We start from the raw sequence: 17,190 nt of genomic DNA, 5'->3' as shown, positions 1-17,190 counted from the left end.
CACTTACTTGCACATACTGAGCTCTCAGTTCTTTCACTCTTGGTGAGTTGCGCTCAAAAGGTACATTCGCATCCTGTTACGTTGGAGGACACTGTCAATTGTGGAAATGCTCACACTGTCGATTCTCTGGAAGTGTGTTTTGTCTTGTATCACTCGTTCCTGGATTTCTCTGAGTCGTATTGCATTATCTTGAAGGACCATGCCAACTATAACGGCCTCTTGCTCCCAAGTGAATATAGCTGTCCTTCCACCTGCATGTGGCAGCCTTGCAATTCTACAAAAAGTAGTTGTACAGTTACAAAACATATTCATGCAGTACAATACATACAGTGATTCACTTTACAAATGTCTATTGAAACAGCTGCATATAGTGCAGTACAGTAAATTTGCAATTACAAAAATACAGTAGTAAACTGTACCTGTTCTCTTCTCTGAATGTCCTTACTATGGTGGACACAGAAAATCGTCTCAAATTGGGTTGCACTCTAAGTCCTGCTTCCCTCATTGTCAGTCCATGGACAACAACATGGTCTACAACTGTTGCTGGAATTTCATCAGATATTTCCACTCTTTGTCTTCCTCTTCCTCTTCGTCCTCCTCTTCCTCTTTCTTGTCCTCCTCTTCCTCTTTCTTGCCCTCCTCCTCCTCTTCCTCCTCATCGCCCACCTCGCATACGCACTCGTCCTCTCACATTGTTTCTTCTATCCATTCTCAGACTTTCTCCTTCCCTCCTTCCCACCTTCAACAACCTGTTTGCTCTCTGAACTGGCGTATATTGGTTGTGTCGCAGCATTTGAAGCGGGTTAAATCAATTTTGAGTGGTTGTGTTCAAACAATGACATGTGTTCTCTATTTGTATTTGATTGTTGCCACTTGTGTTTACCAGTATGGATGACATGTGCATTAGAGTACAGAATGTGTTTTGGAGAATTAGAATGTGTTCAGAGTTTTGCTGAAAAGTCGAAGTGAGATCTGCAAATGGTGTTTTACCATGTGAAATGGTTTAAGGTATTGACAACAGACGGCATAATTAGCTAAATGAGTTCAGGCAACTGAGGACTTTGTTCAGCCAATGGGTTTTAGTGTTTTAGCAACTGACAACTTTGTTCAGCCAATGGGTTTTAGTGTTTTAGCAACTGAGAACTTTGTTCAGCCAATGGGTTTTAGTGTTTTAGCAACTGAGAAAACCTGTAATGGTTAGCATCGTTTTCTACTGAGTAGAGAAGACCGTTGAAGCAATTCTATGGCCAGTGATTATTATTAACCTCAATAAATAATCCATAAACTCCCAGCCCTATCTCCTAACCCTAATATTGATGGAAAATCACCTTCTATTTTTACTTCCAGAAACAGCAACAAAGTAAAGAAATTCTATTTCAGGCTTGTAAAAGTTAAAAGATACCATCTCTTCCATTTCACAAGTAGTTACCCGCTTGCCCAGCGGATCACAGTGAAACAGGATGAAATGTTCAAACGCCCACAGTTAACTTTGATCGGCTCCACTCTGCTACAGGGGAAAGACCACACAGGAGCAAGAGGGTATTCTCTAAAACACACACACTCACTACCCATTACGTTTGCACTGGCAGAGAGGTTGAATGGATCCCTGCTCTTTATTTCAATAAAGTAACCACACTCTTAGTGCTGGGGAGAGGGGATGTGTTTTTGTGCCCACCCTGACCCTGACTAAACGCCCACCGCTCTCTCAATTTCAGATTGTGATGACTCGAGATTTGATTTTAGAGGAAGGGAGTAGGAGGATGTATGTCTGTGGTTTATAATAATTCATAATAATGATTCATGTCTGAAGGTCTATGGTTTATAGACAACACCACTGTGGTTGGTCTGGCTGGGCTGGGGGAGTTATGATTAAAACCCAGTATATAGTGTTTAAAACCATGGCACCAGGTGGAGGAGATTAGACACATAATCCAGGTCAATACAGACTGTGTGTTTATGTCTGAGACCTCAGTAAGAGTTACCACCACACAACTTGGTGTGGTGCAGGTGGTCCCGTGAACCGTGCTCGCGTGACGAGTAACTTTGCCTGTGGTAGCTCCTTGAGCTAATGTCTATGCTTTACATTGTTTCAATAACGGGCTGTTCATACTTGAGCGCATGTTTGGGTGTGTGCATGGGTGTGTGCGTGACTCTGTGTTTGCATGTGTGTGTACTAAAAGCTGTATTGTGTTGTAGGTGTGTGTCGGTACCCTCTGGGGATGTCAGGAGGGCAGATTCAGGATGAAGACATCTCAGCCTCCAGTCAGTGGTCTGAGTCGACTGCTGCTAGATACGGCAGGTACTGTATACACACACACACACACACACACACACTGAGTGTACAAAACATAATATTGAGTTGCACCCCCTTTTGCCCTCAGAACAGCCTCAATTCGTCAGGGCATGGACTTACAAGGTGTCAAGTGTTCCACAGGGATGCTGACTTCAATGCTTCCCACAGTTGTGTCAAGTTGGCTGGATGTCCTATGGGTGGTGAACCATTCTTGATACACATGGGAAACTGTTGAGCGTGAAAAACTCTCGTTGCAGTTCTTGACACAAACCGGTGTGCCTGGCACCTACTACCATACCTTGTTCAAAGGCTCTTCAATCTTTTGTCTTGTCCATTCACCCACTGAATGACACATACAAACAATCTGTGTCTCATTTGTCTCAAGGCTTAAAAATAGTTATTTAACCAGTCTCCTCCCCTTCATCTACACTGATTGAAGTGGATTTAGTAAGTGACATCAATAAGGGATCATAGCTTTCACCTGGATTCACCTGATCAGTCTATGTCATGGAAAGAGCATGTGTTCCTAATGGTTTGTACACTCAGTGTATACATACATACATCTCAACTTCAATTTAGTAGACTGGACACATACATGCGCACCCAGAACTACACACATGAACTCTCATGTACACTCGTATTCACTCACACACAAAAGTTTTCAATAGCGTGTGTCCGTGTGTGTGTTTTCAATAAACTGCACATCAATTCCCGCTCTCAGCTTATTGTGGATAAGCCTAGAAAGAGCAAGAGAGAAAGAAACCGAGAGAGAGGGAGTGAATGTGTGTGTGCATATGTGTGCGTGTTGGAGAGTGTGGGTGGCCTGCACTCAGTGTAAGGAACGTAATCTATGTTATTTTTATTCTGACCTAGCTTCCCCTCTCCCTTGCCAGCTCAGCCCTAAATGAACACTTTCACATTAATTTACGACAAAGGTGTTTGTTTAATAGGCTGTATGAACTGACATCCAGCCACCACACTCACTTTCCACTCAGCTCTCCTTTCCCTCCACCCTTTCCCTCTCTTTCTGTGTTCTCCTGCCTCCCTTTCGCTCATTTTCACACTAATTTTTTCTATGTGTTATCTTCCTCTCTCCTCTCTCCCTCTACTTCCCCACTCCTCTCCTCCCTCTCTCAGGTTGGACTTTGAGGAGGGTGATGGCGCGTGGTGTCCAGAGAGAACGGTGGAACCAGACAGCCTGAAGGAGTTCCTCCAGGTAGACCTGCGCTCCCTCCACTTCATCACCCTGGTGGGCACCCAGGGCCGCCACGCAGGGGGCATCGGCAACGAGTTTGCCCCGATGTACAAGATCAAATACAGCCGTGACGGCAGCCGCTGGATCTCCTGGAGGAACAGGCAAGGCAACCAGGTAATCAATCAGTTTTATTATTGCTGAAGTTGATTATTGGTTGACAGGGACAGGAATATAAAAATGTTGATCATAAATATTGATTGATAATGGTACTACTGGTGATTTGTGAGGACGATCTAGGTGGCTAAGGTAACTGGAAAGGGTGAGTTGTTGCTTATTATTTAGGCTAATTGATTGATTGATTATTATCTGTGGGTGACATGGCTATAGGTCATTGAGGGGAACAGGAATGCATATGACATCATGCTGAAGGACCTGGAGCCTCCGATCATCGCCCGCTTCGTGAGGTTCATGCCCGTCTCAGACCACTCTATGAACGTCTGCATGAGGGTGGAGCTCTACGGCTGTGAATGGCTCGGTAAGACAGGGGGAGGAGAAAGGGAGATGTGGAGGAGCTCCCTATTGTGAACCATAGGTAGACATATGTAGCACATGGAGATGTGTGAAACTTACTCCTCAGCCTGAAATGTCGCCACTTGCGCCGCCGAATTGCTAGCCTTTTACATGGCACTGACTGGTAAGACGCTTTAGGAGGTTGGTCACGTGTGCTAGCAAGGCAGAGGTCCTGGGATCGAGCTTCAGTGTGAGTGGAATCAGGAGGAAGTTGTACACGCTAAGAAACAGCGTGACATCCTTTACACAGAGTTCGGCAAACAGTGTTTAGGATTCAGCTCAGTAGGCTAATACAGAGTCCCTCTCTCTGCCAGACGGTTTGGTGTCCTACAACGCTCCAGCAGGAGAGCAGATGAGTCTAGAGGGCCAGCCTGTCCACTTCAACGACTCGGTGTACGACGGAGCCGTCATCTACAGGTGGGTGTGCATCGCTCCTACTTTCATCCTCCCTCATCATCTTGCTCTTCCTCCTTTCTCTTTTTCTTCATCTCCTTGTCCTTATTCTTTCTCCTTTTCATTCTGCCTGTCTTAAAGTATCCCTCCTCTCTCTCGGTTTATCCAACCTCATCCTCAGTTCTTCCTCTCCTCCTTTTGTCCTTCCTTCACCAATCTCGGAGTTGTGGTTCCACGCTGGCCCTGTTATTGTCTGGTTGCTGTAGTTACGGCAGGATGTAGACAGCGCAAAGGCATGGGTCACTGTGGTTTTGTCACGCATACACACACACACACACACATACATACACACACAAGAATGCTTCTCTGCACAGTAATGCACTGGACTGTTACGAACACACACGGAGACAATTACACCCACACATGACTTCTGGTGCATAAACGCGTGCGAGAGTTTGAGTCAGTGTCTTTGGACTAAAACTTGACTTTTTGAGAACATAAATGACTATATGGGTATCCTTGCTGCCTTTCTGTGTTGGTGTTTGAGTCAATGTGTGCTGAATAATTTCCTCCATGATGCTGCCCTCAGTTTCTCTGCTATAGACAGACTTCTATCTCTATTTCTCTCTCTGCTTCTCTTTCTCTCCCTCACTCTCTGAGTTTGAGTCTGTGAATGTTGTCTGAGAAGAGAAAATGGCTCAGGTTTTGATACCACTGCCAAGATGAGATGTTGAATGTGGAAAAGATGATGCTACCACCTAGTGGTCGGTGGAGGGAAGTTGAACAAACAGATAGCGGAATAGTTTCTCTCAAGCTTCCCTTTCACAAAATGAATATTGTGCATTGTAAAATAAATACTTGGTAATTAAACATGAAAATAGCAATTATTATGTGTCAAGCAAGGTTGTCAACACAGAGACTCTCTGGTTCACCCCAAAAAACATTTTTAGTTTGTATTTTGACTACCTCAAAATCCGCCAACTCTGAGCTATATCTTTATCTGTTCTTCTCTCTATCTTCTCCATCTCCAGTATGACGGAGGGCCTGGGCCAGCTGACTGATGGGATGTGTGGATTAGATGACTTCACCCACAGCCACGTCTACAATGTGTGGCCTGGCTACGACTACGTAGGTTGGACCAACGAGAGCTTCCCCAACGGATACGTGGAGATCATGTTCGAGTTCGACCGCACACGCAACTTCACCACCATGAAGGTGTGGGTGGGTGGGTGGGTGGGTGCTGGTGTCAGGGGCTGTTATCGCCCAGCTGTTTACAGTGTGTGTAAGGGGAGTTGGTATTTTTTTAATTCCCAAATTACAGACATTACAGTTCTAAATCTTTCAGCTTCTTGACCCTTTTTCCAATCAACAGACCACATTTTCACAGATGTCAGTCTCCACAACGTATTCCCCTCTTGCTCACCCATCTCTCTCTGTCTCTAGGTGCACTGTAACAACATGTTCATGCAGCATATCAAGGCATTCCGCCAGGTGGTGTGTTACTTCCGTTCCGAGGCTGACTGGGAGGCCACGCCCCTTTCCTTCAGCCCTGTGGTGGACGACGTCAATCCCAGCGCCCGATTCATCACTGTCTCTCTGGCCAATCACATGGCCAGTGCTATGAAGTGCCATTTCTACTTCGCTGACGCCTGGATGATGTTTAGCGAAATCACCTTCCAGTCAGGTAAATGTTTACACACACACAAGAGATCACCTCCAAATCATGTGCTGTAGAGAAAACACACCTTGTTTGGTTTGAATATTCCTCTGTAAAGTATTATCAGTGCTTTGTTGTGATTTACGTCTGTCTGTTCTCTTCCAGACACAGCCATGTACAATACTACCCTGGCTCCACCCAAGACTGGCAGTGGCCCACCCACCAGCACTCAACCAGGTCAGTTCCCACTACACATGCATTGCACACACGCTTTATCAGTTTTTACCTCTTTTACCACACACCCCCACCCGTGAGCAATGGCTGTGGCCAAAACCCACTTCCTGCTTTAAGATCGGACCCTTTTTTTTCAATTTTCGTCTAAAATGACATACCCAAATCTAACTGCCTATAGCTCACTACCTGAAACAAGGATATGCATATTCTTGATACCATTTAAAAGGAAATACTTTGAATTTAGTGGAAATATCAAATGAATGTAGGAGACTATAACACATTAGTTCTGGTAAAAGATACTACAAAGAAAAAACCATGCATATTTTTTTTGTACTGTCTTGGAAATGCATGAGAAAGGCCATAATGTATTATTCCAGCCCGGGTGCAATTTAGATTTTGGCAGCCGTGTACGTGCAACGTTTTAGACTGATCCAATGAATCATTGCATTTCTGTTCAAAATGTTGTATGAAGACTGCCCAAATGTGCCTAATTTGGTTTATTAATAACTTTAAGTTCATAGCTGTGCACTCTCCTCAAACAATAGCATGGTATTCTTTCACTTGTAATAGCTGCTGTAAATTGGACAGTGCAATTAGGATTAAGAAGAATTTAAGATTTCTGCCAATATCAGATATGTCTATGTCCTGGGAAATGTTCTTGTTACTCACAACCTCATGCTAATCACATTCACCTACATTAGCTCAACCGTCCCGAGGGGACCCACCAATCCTGTAGAGGTTAATTCTATCATCCAATCGAATGGTGTCTTCCCCCATCCCCTCCCCAGGGGATGACCCCACCCACAAAATAGACGACAGCAACACCAGAATTCTGATTGGCTGCCTGGTGGCCATCATCTTTATCCTCGTTGCCATCATCGTCATCATCCTCTGGAGGCAGGTCTGGCAAAAGATGCTGGAGAAGGTGAGAGATCCTGCCTGTTCACACACGTTTTATCTGATTCACAAAGCGTTTTGAATCACCATGTCTCTGAATGAGAAAGTTAGTTTGTAACTGTTCGTTACTATCAGGAAATGCAAAATATTATACAAATCTTACTATTTACCATGTGTTGATCAATCAGGACTGGTCAGATGTGTCTCTTCACCCCAGCATCCTTTATTCTAGGCCTCGCGGCGGATGCTGGACGATGAACTAACTGCTAGTCTGTCACTACAGAGCGAGACATTCGCCTACAGCCACAACAACCCTTCATCATCATCATCATCATCAGCACCCAGCGAACAGGAGTCTAGCTCCACCTACGAGCGTATCTTCCCCCTGGGCCCTGACTACCAGGAGCCATCACGACTGATACGCAAGCTGCCTGAGTTCTCCCACAGCTCGGAGGAGGCCGGTAAGTAGACATAAAGGCAGGGTTTAAATGACCAGAAAAGACATAAGCTGGAGTTGGGTTACGGAGGTTGGAAAAATGGGATGTCTGCATTCTGTAAGCATGAAGTCGCCCTATTGTGTATTATCATGTCATATTGCTGATTTATCTTCAACTCTTTTCTCCGGTTCCAGCATTGACCAGCACAGTGGTGGCAGTGACAGCCTCCAAGGCTCCCACGGCAACATTTGCCCAGGACGGAGTCCCTCACTATGCCGAGGCAGACATCGTCAACCTGCAGGGCGTAACTGGGGGCAACACGTACGCGGTCCCTGCTCTAACCATGGACCTGCTGTCAGGGAAGGACGTGGCGGTGGAAGAGTTCCCCAGGAAACTGCTCACCTTTAAAGAAAAGCTGGGCGAGGGACAGTTTGGAGAGGTTTGTGCTCTCTGGACATCACATAGTAAACAGAAATCAATTCTGTGAACGATTTACATTACATCAATGAAACAAATTTCTTATGCCCTTCTGAGATAAAGAACATTGATCAGGGTCATCGAATAGATTCATCTGGTGATTTAAGCTTGAGAAAAAGCTTTCACAACCTTTGTGGCTCTTTAGAACCATCGTTAGTGACCATTAGATGTAGTGTGTTGAACAGAGGCTCCATGTTTCGTCCCCCTACAGGTCCACCTGTGTGAGGCAGAGGGCATGCAGGAGTTTATGGATGAGGATTTCTCCTTTGACATCAGTGACAACCAGCCAGTACTGGTGGCTGTTAAGATGCTAAGGGCAGACGCTAACAAAAACGCCAGGTGAGGGGGGCCACGTTCCTGATAGGAGAATACAGTGAATGTCTGCACATACTGCTCTCAGATGTATTGTCTACATAGACATGTTTTTTTGAGTGATTCTTCCAGCACCATGAATGTGTGTGTTGTGCGATATATTCCCATATATTAATCAAAGCTCTCACAGTCTCCCCTCTGACTTCTAACCTCTGCCCTTGTCTGTGTTCCTATGTTATCATCAGGAACGACTTCCTGAAGGAGATTAAGATCATGTCTCGTCTGAAGGACCCTAACATCATCCGTCTGCTGGCTGTGTGTATCTGCAGTGACCCCCTCTGCATGATCACAGAGTACATGGAGAATGGAGACCTCAACCAGTTCCTGTCCCGCCATGAACCTGAGGGACAGCTAGCGCTCATCAGCAACGCACCCACTGTCAGGTAAGGGTGAGGGGAGGGAGGTGTGTGTGTGTGTGTGTGTGTGTGTGTGTGTGTGTGTGTGTGTGTGTGTGTGTGTGTGTGTGTGTGTGTGTGTGTGTGTGTGTGTGTGTGTGTGTGTGTGTGTGTGTGTGTGTGTGTGTCGGGTGAGATGGATGTGATTTTGATTCCTCGGTTGACTTATGTGAAAGCTGGTTCCTGTTGTGAGTCTATATTGCGTTCAAAGAGGAAAATGAGGACTCACAGGTGTAAGTCGATCCAACCATTGTTAGCAAAATTTCTTTATTGTGCTGTATTCCTCTGAGCATGCCACCCAAAACGCACTCAAGAACTGGGCACCCCTAAGCGCATCCCTGATTTGGCTCGAAGTCTGGAATTCAATCAGCTCAGTTTGAATTGCGGCCTCATCCAGCGAGGGTATTGTTTTCTTGGCAAGGGAGGAGAATTATCCACCTAGGCGGACTGTGAGAGGATCAAGTACAAACGTAATGATATCCTTGGGCAAGCTGTAGTCTTCAAATCTGGTGGAGAAGTTGTCACTCAGCTGCTTGATGTAATCTTCCATCACCTCTGTGACAATGCAGTGGCCTGGTCTCTCTGTCCAAATCGAACAACTCAAGCTCCCTAGTAAAAGCCTCAACTTTTTCCACCTTGTCTACGACTGTTTTCACTCTTACTTGTAACTGCAGATTTAACCCGTTTAAGTGACAGAATATGTCAGCCAAAAAAGCCATGTGTGGGTAGCTTGCAGTTAACATTTCAAGCTACTTTGAAAGTTCCATGCTTAGATTCATAATGACATCTGAGATGGAATTATTTGCAGCAACATTTTCATTGCTATTAAGACACACTGGCTTGGCATTGGGAAAATATGGTAAAATGAACACATATCTCTCTGTACATTCTATCCTGAAACTTCCCATTTGAGTATCCACCTTTTTTTGAATACTTCTTTGAGAGCAACATTTTCCCTTCCTTTCAAGCTATTTGTTCTGAACCAATGTTGATGTTAAAGTGTAGCCTACAGTAGGCTACGTAGACCTGCTTTTCCCCACCAATCAATGCACAGAGAAATAGACAAAAATAATCATTGAATAGAGACATGGTGATTTTATGAGCGTAATCAGATCCAAATGATTGTTATTGTCACTGAATTAATGATGTACTAATCAGATGTGTTAAAAATGTTCAATTTGTAGTGTTGGCCAATTATAATTGCTAATATTACATACTAATTATGTCCTGGCCCGCCGACTATTAGCTCAGAAGAAATTTGGCCTGAAGCCAAACCTAGTTGACAAACCCTGATTTAGAGACTATTTCAGATGCATTCACACTGAGAAGTGAAATTAGTGCTATCTTGCATGCAGCCATATTGTGGTTCTCACTGGTTAAACAGATTTTGGGGAACTGTCTATATAGAAGTTCCTGTAAAATAAAAACTTTTAAAAAACACACACAAACACTTTCAAAAAGAATTGTGTCCTGTATGAATGAGATTGTTGTTTGTGGGGGAAAAACAATATTTCTGTAACTGGAAGCATTTGGGAATGCATTGTAGAAGTTTCACCGTGTTGTCTGTAATGAGCAAGGTTTAAAGGGCGAATCTGGGATTCAAACAACAACAACAAAGCAGCACTTTAGTCAACAGCTATGGGCTGCAGATGGAAAGATGTAACAACTCTCAAATTCATAGACGGAGCTATGAAGGCAATGATTGACCATCCATGAGATCAAAATTATCAAATATTTTGTACCAAACCCAGATTGACCCTTTAATTCCAGAGGGCAGGCTTTGAAAGCTATCGATGTAATCAAGCGGCTCTTAAGGCATACATACTAAATATTTATTTGGCATGTGCATGTTCTAGGGTGAAATGATTTCTGACCTTTCTACAGATTTATACCGCACATAGATTTTATCAAATAGGGTTTAGTTCACCTCATGTGACTACAAATCTGAAATGATTGAGACTTTCATAGTTTATTTCCAAATATATATTTTAATGCAGATTACCCTACACTATTGACTAACACATGTCATCTTGCAGCGTGGAGTGCATTTTTCCATTTGGTTGTAGCCACAAGCACAGAGGAGATCGGAGAACTGAGGGTTTCGGCCTGTTTCCACCCCTGAACCTAGCTAGCTAGAAAGGTATTTAGCAAACCAGCTAGAATACATGAGTTAATATGCAAGCTGAGTAAGCCTATAAACTGAGTAAACTAGCTAAAATAGCTAGTGAATATGCTTTATCACAATAATCTAGTAAACTAAAGACTAGTAATTGTATCCACAGGAACCTGTATAATGGTATAGCTAATAAGCCCAGCTATCAGAATGGATAATGTGAACTCTAAATTCACCTAAATTGCCTCTCGGTAAGTCTGTCACTGCAAGTTATCTTGTCCCCTGTTCAGTTTACCTGGCTATGCAAATGAAATGACATTGTCAGTCTAGGTAGGTGTGTGACTTGAAAACAGACATAATTGAGACAGTTGCTTTTAACTCTACTTTAAAAGGTTGTCACGAGGCAGTTTTAATCTTTAGTAACAGGTATTTAAATAATACACCATTTGAATGGGTTTTTAGTGGTTGTATCATATGACATTTAAAATGAAACCAAAAATACATTTTAAGGTTGGTTGCAACATATGATATTAGTGTTATTCAAATGTGTGCCAAAGTTAAATATTACAATTTTTGTTATGAATTACACCCAATTCACAATACTTTTGTTGTTTAAATTCAACCTCGGACTGTTACACCATATGGCATTTTCACCCTTTGACATGCCAAAACTGTAAAAATGTATCGTGCTTTATGATACAGTACATTGATGCGGTGCCAAACGGAGGAGAACATGTAGAAATGTGATGTAAGAAGATGTTTTGTATTACAGTTTGTATTTACACCTTCACAAGGTTATGTGATGATATTATACAACGGGTGGGTCTAATCCTGAATGCTGATTGGCTAAAACCGCATTCCAGCCGGTGTCAACTCTCCTCTCTTTCTCTTCTCTGCTCCAGCTACAGTAACCTGTGCTACATGGCCACTCAGATTGCCTCAGGGATGAGGTACCTCTCCTCGCTCAACTTTGTCCACAGAGACCTGGCCACGAGGAACTGTCTGGTGGGGAAGAACTACACCATCAAGATTGCTGACTTTGGCATGAGCAGGAACCTGTACAGTGGAGACTACTACCGCATCCAGGGCCGGGCCGTGTTGCCCATACGATGGATGTCCTGGGAGAGCATACTGCTGGTGAGGAGGGAGGGAGGGATGGAAACTGGTGAGACGTGGTGCCCCGCTGATGGTCATACATAGTGTAGATACCTCAGTTTACTTCACGGAATGAGGCCACTGGCTATCAGACCATTCACAATATGAACCTGACTACATTGCACTCTAGTTATAACAATCCCTGATAAAACGTTAAATTGTCTATGTTTCCTGTAATGGTCCAGTGAATGAAGATTCTGGTTATCAGTTGAACTAGCCCCTTTTTAAGCCATAGAAATCAAATCACCTAATGTCTGTTGTTCTGCCTCTTCACTCCCAGGGTAAGTTCACCACAGCCAGTGACGTGTGGGCGTTTGGGGTGACTCTGTGGGAGACCCTAACCTTCTGTAACGAGCAGCCTTACTCCCAGCTGACTGACGAACAGGTCATAGAGAACACTGGCGAGTTCTTCAGGGACCAGAAACGACAGGTGAGAGAAACACGCACACACACACTCAACCGTGACTCACTCTCTTGTGCTGTACATCTACCTGCCCATGTTCTACTGTGTTGTACCTGATTGTCTATGTGTTGTAGGTCTACCTTCCCCAGCCAGTGCTGTGTCCTGACTCTGTGTATAAGATCATGCTGAATTGTTGGAGGAGGAACACCAAGGAGAGGCCTTCCTTCCAGGACATCCACCGAGCACTACTGGAGAGCCAAGCTTAGGGCCAGTACCCCTGGGCCAGCACACACACACACACACACACACACACACAGACAGACAGACAGACAGACAGACAGACGGATGAAACGCATCAACAACACATTACGCATCCATCAAAAGTTCAACTCAATTCAACTAATGATTCACGGAAAAAGAAAGGCAAAAATTACAAATGGCTGTCAGATTGTCTCAGATAGAGAAGCCAAAGTGAATTGTAGCAATGAAAGTTCGGTACTTTTAAAAATGTATAATTTATTCAAAATTAAACTATAAATGAGTGTTCCCACCTTGTTTAATGTAGTTTATGGTGTTGGCACGTCTATGAATTAAATTGTGTTTTCTTTAAGAAGACTGCTTGAATGTAAAAAAGAATGCGAGTTTCATTGATGTCTTAACAAAACATAAGTGCTCAGTTTGGAGATTTTTGGTGAATTTTTATATTTGAAAAGGTTATTCATCTCAGTCAGTCTGACAGTCTGACAGTTTATTCAAAGCCAACAGGGATAATTATGTTTTCATAAAAATAATCCATTATAATTATAAGACTTAATATTATAACATTATACCTATTGGCTTTTGATTAAGGAGTTACAAGTGATAAACAAATTCATAACATGGACATTAACCAAAACTTAAACATGTCTCAACTGTAGTACTCTGGCTTACACTCTGCTACAGTGTCTGCTAGTGATATTTGACCAAGAGTGCTCAGAGACATCAATATGTATGTACTCAAATATTCATATTTTGTATTTATATGTATTGTTTATTTGTGTGTTCTGTTTGCTTCTTGTTTACAGTACCAGTCAAAAGTTTGGACACACCTACTTGTTCTAGGGTTTATCTTTATTTTTAATATTTTCTACTTTGTTGAATAATAGTGAAGACATCAAAACTATGAAAGAACACATATGGAATCATGTAGTAACCAAAAAAGTGTTAAACAAATCAAAATATATTTTATATTTGAGATTTTTCAAATATCCACCCATTGCCTTGAAGACAGATGACACTCTTGGCAATCTCTCAACCAGCTTCACCTGGAATGCTTTTCCAACAGTCTTGAAGTCGTCCCCAAATATGCTGAGCACTTGTTGGCTGCTTTTCCTTCACTCTGCAGTCCAACTCATCCCAAACCATCTCAACTGGGTTGAGGTTGGGTGATTGTGGAGGCCAGGTCATCTTATGCAGCACTCCGTCACTCTCCTTCTTGATCAAATAGCCCTTACGCAGCCTGGAGGTGTGTTGGGTCATTGTCCTGTTGATAGTCCCACTTAGCGCAAACCAGATGGGATGGTGTATCGCTGCAGAATGCTATGGTAGCCATGCTGGTTAAGCGGGCCTTAAATTCTAAATAAATCACAGACAGTGTCACCAGCAAAGCACCATCACACCTCCTCCTCTATGCTTCGCGGTGGGAACCACACATGCCGAGATCATTCGTTCACCTACTCGGCGTCTCACAAACACATGGCGGTTGGAACCAAAAATTTCAAATTTGGACTCATCAGACCAAAGGACAGATTTCCACTGGTCTAATGTCCATTGCTCATGTTACTTGGCCCAATCAAGTCTCTTTTTTCTTATTGGTGTCCTTTAGTAGTGGTTTCTGTGAACTCTGTGAAGCATTTATTTGGGCTGCAATTTCTGAGGCTGGTAACTCTAATGAACTTATGCTCTGCAGCAGAGGTAACTCTGGGTCTTCCTTTCATGTGGTGGTCCTCATGAGAGCCAGTTTCATCATAGCGCTTGATGGTTTTTGCAACTGCACTTGAAGAATCTTTGAAAGTTGTTGACATTTTCCGTAATGACTGACCTTCATGTCTTAAAGTAATGATGGACTGTCATTTCTCTTTGCTTATTTGAGCTGTTCTTGCCATAGGATAGACTTGGTCTTTCACCAAATAGGGCTATCTTCTGTATACCACCCCTACCTTGTTACAACACATCTGATTGGCTCAAAGGCATTAATAGGGAAATAAATTCTACAAGTTAACTTTTAAGAAGGCACACCTGTTAATTGAAATGCATTCCAGGTGACTACCTCATGAAGCTGGTTGAGAGAATGCCAAGAGTGTGCAAAGCTGTCATCAAGGCAAAAGGTGGCTATTTGAAGAATCTCAAATATAAAAAAAAGTCTTCATTTGTTTAACACTTTTTTGGTTATTATGTATTTCCATATGTTTTATTTAATAGTTTTGATATTTACATTATTATTCTACAATTGAGAAAATAGTAAAAATAAAGAAAAACCCTTGAATGAGTAGGTGTGCCCAAACTTTTGACTGGTACTATATATTTGGGTACTGATCAGCTTTTATTTTTGCATGGGAAAAGTTGTACATTCAGTTTTGTATTTTGTTCAATGTCTTTTGAGAGTGTCATGGAAATTCTAAAGTAAGACTGTAGATTATTTCAAACAACTTTATTATAAGATTTGTAAAAATGGAGCAGTCAACAATCCACTCAACATAGTCCAGAGTTGATAGCTCAAACAAACGGAATTGGCTCTCAGCTTTTATAGAAAAGTCCAACCTCTTTGTCTATGTGGCAGTCCGCAGATGTGTGCAAACAGGTGTGAGGAACATAGTGTATAAAAGGTGTTTAGCTTGCCTGTGCAGATTAAGACTGCTGACGTTGCCACCGTTGTCTGTTCCTTCATGCAAGTTTCCACACAGAAGAGTTCCTGCAGATAGTACAAACGGTATGTCAGATACTTAGGTCGCACCCGACTCTTATCTGTACGCTCAGACGTATGACTAAGCCTGCATCAGCTAAAAAAAACACTAGCGTATAACAATGGACAATTCTCTAAGTAAAAACAGCATAGTATGTCTAATTTTGAAATTTTCCACGAGAAGAGTTGTATGAGAAAATGGCAGTTAACTTTGTGGGAGGTGGGGTGGAGGATATGCCTTCAATAACATTACAAATGTTTGTTCTAGAGACGCCTAATCTATTCTCATTCATATATGTGACCAAATCACTGTTCAAATCAGATCTGAGATAAGCTGCATTAGTGCGGGTCCATGTTCGCGCTATACTGATCAGACTATGGTGCTAATCAGGATCCAGACTGGAGGAGAGATTATGGGCCAACTGTATGTGCAGAGTAGTCTTTGAAAAGTGAAACGTAGGAAAATATGCTTCAAGAGGGAATGTTTTTTAATGGTTCGTGTGTTTGCTACCTTTTATACAACGAATGTTGTTCTAAGCTATTTTTGTGTTGTATTGAAAGTGTTAAATTTGACAGTTTTTCTGAACAAGAAAGCAACTGTTTATGAAGTATCTCTGTTGAAAGAGAGCGAGAGCTGAACGGCCGTTTAAAGGGTTTCTGAATAGAGGGTGATAATCAGTCAGAAGGATTTCCGACAATGTCAACTGCACACGAGGACAGTTGTTGTAACACAAGACAGTTACTATAGTAGCGCTCACAATTATAATGTTTTTACACCAATACCTTTAAGGCTTCAGGTTTGAACCCTACGGCTTCCATATGTTATTAACCTGTCTCCAGGCTTCCCTACAGGCCTAGATTTGACGTCATACTTCCTACAATCACACACACACAGATTCAACGTTACTCAGAGGCTTCCTCCTTATCAGCAACCTTTGCCCCTGGACCTTATTATTCACATAGTGGTGTCACTTAATTGCAAACTATCAGTCATAATGCACTATATCTAGTTTATTTTCTATTATGGGCTGAGACCCAAATCAAACTCTATTCTCTGATGATCTGTGTCCTGTTTTATTTCTGTATTTAATTTTCTCATTTTGTTTTGTGATTCTCTCCTGACCATGAACTATGTGTATATTGCCCTGTGGGAAGTATATTTTGTACATTTATTGTAGGCCAAAGATAAACATGCTAAATGGTCTGGCTGTCATTTTGTCCCCCGTTGGTTTGTTTCAGTAGTGATGATGAGGCATGCATTGATGTTCTTCAGACCGAAAAGGGACCCGTTCACAGCATCCCTGTGCTTCATTGTGTTTGAATGCTTTGTTATTTTATTATTACAGATAAGCCAGCTATAAAGAGAATGAGGGTATACTTACAGTATGTATAGTAATAAAGCTGTATAGAGGTTATTACTGTGTTATTGCACAAGGAAATTCAATAATGGTTTAGTTTTATTAGATATTTGTATTCTAATGTTTTTTTGCTTATGAAAAAACAAATATTTCAGAGAAAACATCAAATTTGTCTGGGTGATAATTTGTTACAGACAAAAATACAAATCAAATCACCAAAATAATGATTTGTCTATTGTATAGCTTTACAATAAAGACTACATTCACAATATGAATAAGAATAAATACATTTGTGACACA

General features: G+C 42.3%; 1 protein-coding gene across 4 annotated transcripts in view; it reads left to right on the top strand.

The window, feature by feature from the left end:
* The window catches only part of LOC139406716 (discoidin domain-containing receptor 2-like), a 48,133-nt gene extending 30,943 nt beyond the window's left edge, over positions 1 to 17,190 (top strand). Inside the window, exons 3-17 of one of the 4 annotated variants that reach the window (XM_071149670.1) lie at positions 2,197 to 2,299; positions 3,431 to 3,662; positions 3,876 to 4,023; positions 4,373 to 4,475; positions 5,483 to 5,666; positions 5,895 to 6,135; positions 6,274 to 6,345; positions 7,131 to 7,267; positions 7,472 to 7,700; positions 7,871 to 8,115; positions 8,365 to 8,492; positions 8,711 to 8,908; positions 11,936 to 12,170; positions 12,469 to 12,618; positions 12,726 to 17,190. In XM_071149670.1, the coding sequence (XP_071005771.1) occupies positions 2,197 to 2,299; positions 3,431 to 3,662; positions 3,876 to 4,023; positions 4,373 to 4,475; positions 5,483 to 5,666; positions 5,895 to 6,135; positions 6,274 to 6,345; positions 7,131 to 7,267; positions 7,472 to 7,700; positions 7,871 to 8,115; positions 8,365 to 8,492; positions 8,711 to 8,908; positions 11,936 to 12,170; positions 12,469 to 12,618; positions 12,726 to 12,857 (2,537 nt within the window). In that variant the 3' untranslated portion in view covers positions 12,858 to 17,190. The remainder of the gene's footprint in view (positions 1 to 2,196; positions 2,300 to 3,430; positions 3,663 to 3,875; positions 4,024 to 4,372; positions 4,476 to 5,482; positions 5,667 to 5,894; positions 6,136 to 6,273; positions 6,346 to 7,130; positions 7,268 to 7,471; positions 7,701 to 7,870; positions 8,116 to 8,364; positions 8,493 to 8,710; positions 8,909 to 11,935; positions 12,171 to 12,468; positions 12,619 to 12,725) is intronic. The other 3 variants (XM_071149674.1, XM_071149672.1, XM_071149673.1) reach the window with 3 other exon arrangements.

Source organism: Oncorhynchus clarkii, chromosome 4, assembly GCF_045791955.1.
Source record: "Oncorhynchus clarkii lewisi isolate Uvic-CL-2024 chromosome 4, UVic_Ocla_1.0, whole genome shotgun sequence".
Lineage (NCBI taxonomy): Eukaryota > Metazoa > Chordata > Actinopteri > Salmoniformes > Salmonidae > Oncorhynchus > Oncorhynchus clarkii.
Note: the sequence above shows the minus strand (reverse complement) of the source record. Positions and strands in the feature narration are given on the sequence as shown.